The sequence below is a fragment of the Montipora capricornis genome, chromosome 3 (assembly GCF_036669925.1).
Source record: "Montipora capricornis isolate CH-2021 chromosome 3, ASM3666992v2, whole genome shotgun sequence".
Taxonomy (NCBI): domain Eukaryota; kingdom Metazoa; phylum Cnidaria; class Anthozoa; order Scleractinia; family Acroporidae; genus Montipora; species Montipora capricornis.
In genome coordinates this window covers 57,863,967-57,866,466 of record NC_090885.1, presented here as the reverse complement: position 1 = coordinate 57,866,466, position 2,500 = coordinate 57,863,967, and the positions used below count along the sequence as shown (strand labels likewise).

Genomic DNA, 2,500 nt, shown 5'->3' with positions numbered 1-2,500 from the left:
AAGGCGCAGATAGCCATGTGTTTCTTGGAGTGGTTAGGGAGATTAAAATGACGAGCGACTGGCTTAGATGTGCACATCCTTTATCATTTTTCTCAACATCGCGAAGGTGTTCGCGGAATCGGTCGCCTAGTCGTCTACCTGTCTCGCCAATGTATAATTTATTGCTTAGATGTGCACATCCTTTATCATTTTTCTCAACATCGCGAAGGTGTTCGCGGAATCGGTCGCCTAGTCGTCTACCTGTCTCGCCAATGTATAATTTATTGCATAACGTACAGGTTATGCAAAAAATGACATTTGCGGAGGTACATGTGAAACGATAGGTGATCTTAACAGATCGCTTGGGTCCCGATATCTTGCTAGTGTTAAGAATGAAAAGACAAGTTTTGCATCGTGAGCGCGCACATTTGAAAGTGTCAGGTTGCTCGTCAGTTTTGAGCGCGCTTCTAACTAAAAGTTGCCTACGTTTTTGTCGCGTTTGAATGAAAAAAGTGGAGGTCGCGAAAAGATTCTACCAGTCTCGGAATCATTTTGGAGTAATTTAAAATTATTAAGAATGATGTTTTCGACTGCGTGATTATGAGGATGGAAAGTGCGGGTGAATGAAATTCTGTCATTCTTATTTTTTTGTGACGTTTGTAGTGCTGAGTGTCGATCAAATTTTTGGGCGCGATGATGGCTCGCTTCGACCACAAAGACAGGATAGCCACGTTTTTCGAAGAACTGGCAGCTGCAACCCGCAGCTGCGCTTTACACCCTCCGTCAATGGAATGGCGTTTGGTGAACTGCACGCGATCGGGAAAGGAAGACGTTGGTATTCAAGTTTGTTAAGATTTTAACGGAAGATCCACGCGACACGATGAGTTTTATTTGTGCTCTCTCATTGACCTCTAGTTTCAAGTTCTTTCACGTAGGGATTAAGTCTTAACCAGTCTTCTGCGCAAAGCAAGTGTATTTTGTGCATTGCCGTGAAAACAGTAATTTCTACACAACTACAACTCACGATTTTAATGTAGGAAAAACGTTGCCTTATGTGCATGAAATCACATAATCAAAAAGGAGCGGGAAATTACATATATTTGACACTTTAATTTCCTCACCTTAGCTCTGTGAATGTGATCCCTAAGGAAAGCATATTCGTCTTTACCGATGAATGAAGAGACAAAGGACATGCAATTCCAAATCGATCCAAAATCAGCTTTAACAACTGACTTGAATGCGATTCCATATCCATGCTTCTCTTCATAAAAATGAATCATAGAGAGCGACGAATTTTCGTGTAGTGCGAGATATTCTTTTGCTGCAAATACCTCCTCCAACATTCCGTCTACTGACTTGTTGACCAAGGCGTTGTGTACTTCATCAAGGTCTTTAAAGACTAATGACAGTTGGAAAAGATTAAAAAGACGTCTTAGGAGGTGGCTCGTGTTTCATGTACTGGATCGATATCCGAAATGATTGATGTCCATAAAACAAAAGAACAATATCAATATAACAATACCTAATCACAAATTCCTAATCGGAATAAAGATGGTTCTTATGTTTTGCGCCATCAGTTTAGTTGTTATAAGAAAAAATGGCTTTGGAGTAATAGACAAAGGATAGAAGACTACTGAAGATTGAATAATAAACTAAACAATTAAACTTGTAGAGGAATGACGGAATCACTTTGAAGAAATAAGGTAAGGAAGGAGTTGGCATAAGTACAATTATAATACAAACCTTCTATGCTAGCCCCAAGCTCTACTGCTTTCTGCAGTGCAATGCTATCTTTTACCACCCCGATCTGCGAAGCAAGTAAATTAAGTCAGTACTTTCCGTTTTGAAAAGCTCCTCCTAGCTTGAAATTCTTGATTTTCACTCACGAGATCACTAGCAGCTATGTTTTTAACAACCCATTCTCTACCTATAAATTAACGATTATCATTAATTCCTCATTTGCTCTGAATTTAATAATATCGTTAATTTAGAAGACTGAAAGTTTGATATGGATTAAGGGAAATAGTAATACATGTATATTTTAAAAGACAACTCAAGTGCATGGATACAGAACTCAAACCTGGGACTGTTTGATGATTAAACTGTCCCCATGACAAGATGTCCAAGATTAATTTCGCACGGCCATTTTTCGTCTGCCTTTGTTTTTTTGTTTTGGGTTTTGTTGTTGTTGTTTTTTATTTTCATCAGGCTCGACAGACTGGGCGTAAAATGGTCTGCTAGTAGAATAAAGGGAAGATCACAGTAAAAGCTATTTCTGGTATCGCTTAAGGATAATCTCTTTTATTTATACCTTTCTGCCAGAAAGGACTCCATAGTAATCCACGGTTACGTTTGTAAATGCACTGGATAGAGTGGCAGTCAGCATTGAACAAAGAGTAATACCAATCATTATCCATATTACAGAGAACAACTGTGCTACCAATGACTTCGGAGTCTTGTCGCCGTAACTGGAATGACAATTTGAATTATTTCTACAGTGGGAAAGAATGAAACATGCCAA

General features: G+C 38.9%; 1 protein-coding gene across 2 annotated transcripts in view; it reads right to left on the bottom strand.

Annotated features, from left to right (window-relative positions):
- Nucleotides 1-2,500, bottom strand: part of LOC138043471 (uncharacterized) — a 115,091-nt gene that overhangs the window by 30,845 nt on the left and 81,746 nt on the right. For both annotated transcript variants that reach the window (XM_068889757.1, XM_068889758.1), the window contains exons 3-5: nt 2,291-2,447; nt 1,723-1,786; nt 1,101-1,378 (exon numbers count right to left, since the gene is read on the bottom strand). In XM_068889757.1, the coding sequence (XP_068745858.1) occupies nt 1,101-1,378; nt 1,723-1,786; nt 2,291-2,447 (499 nt within the window). The remainder of the gene's footprint in view (nt 1-1,100; nt 1,379-1,722; nt 1,787-2,290; nt 2,448-2,500) is intronic.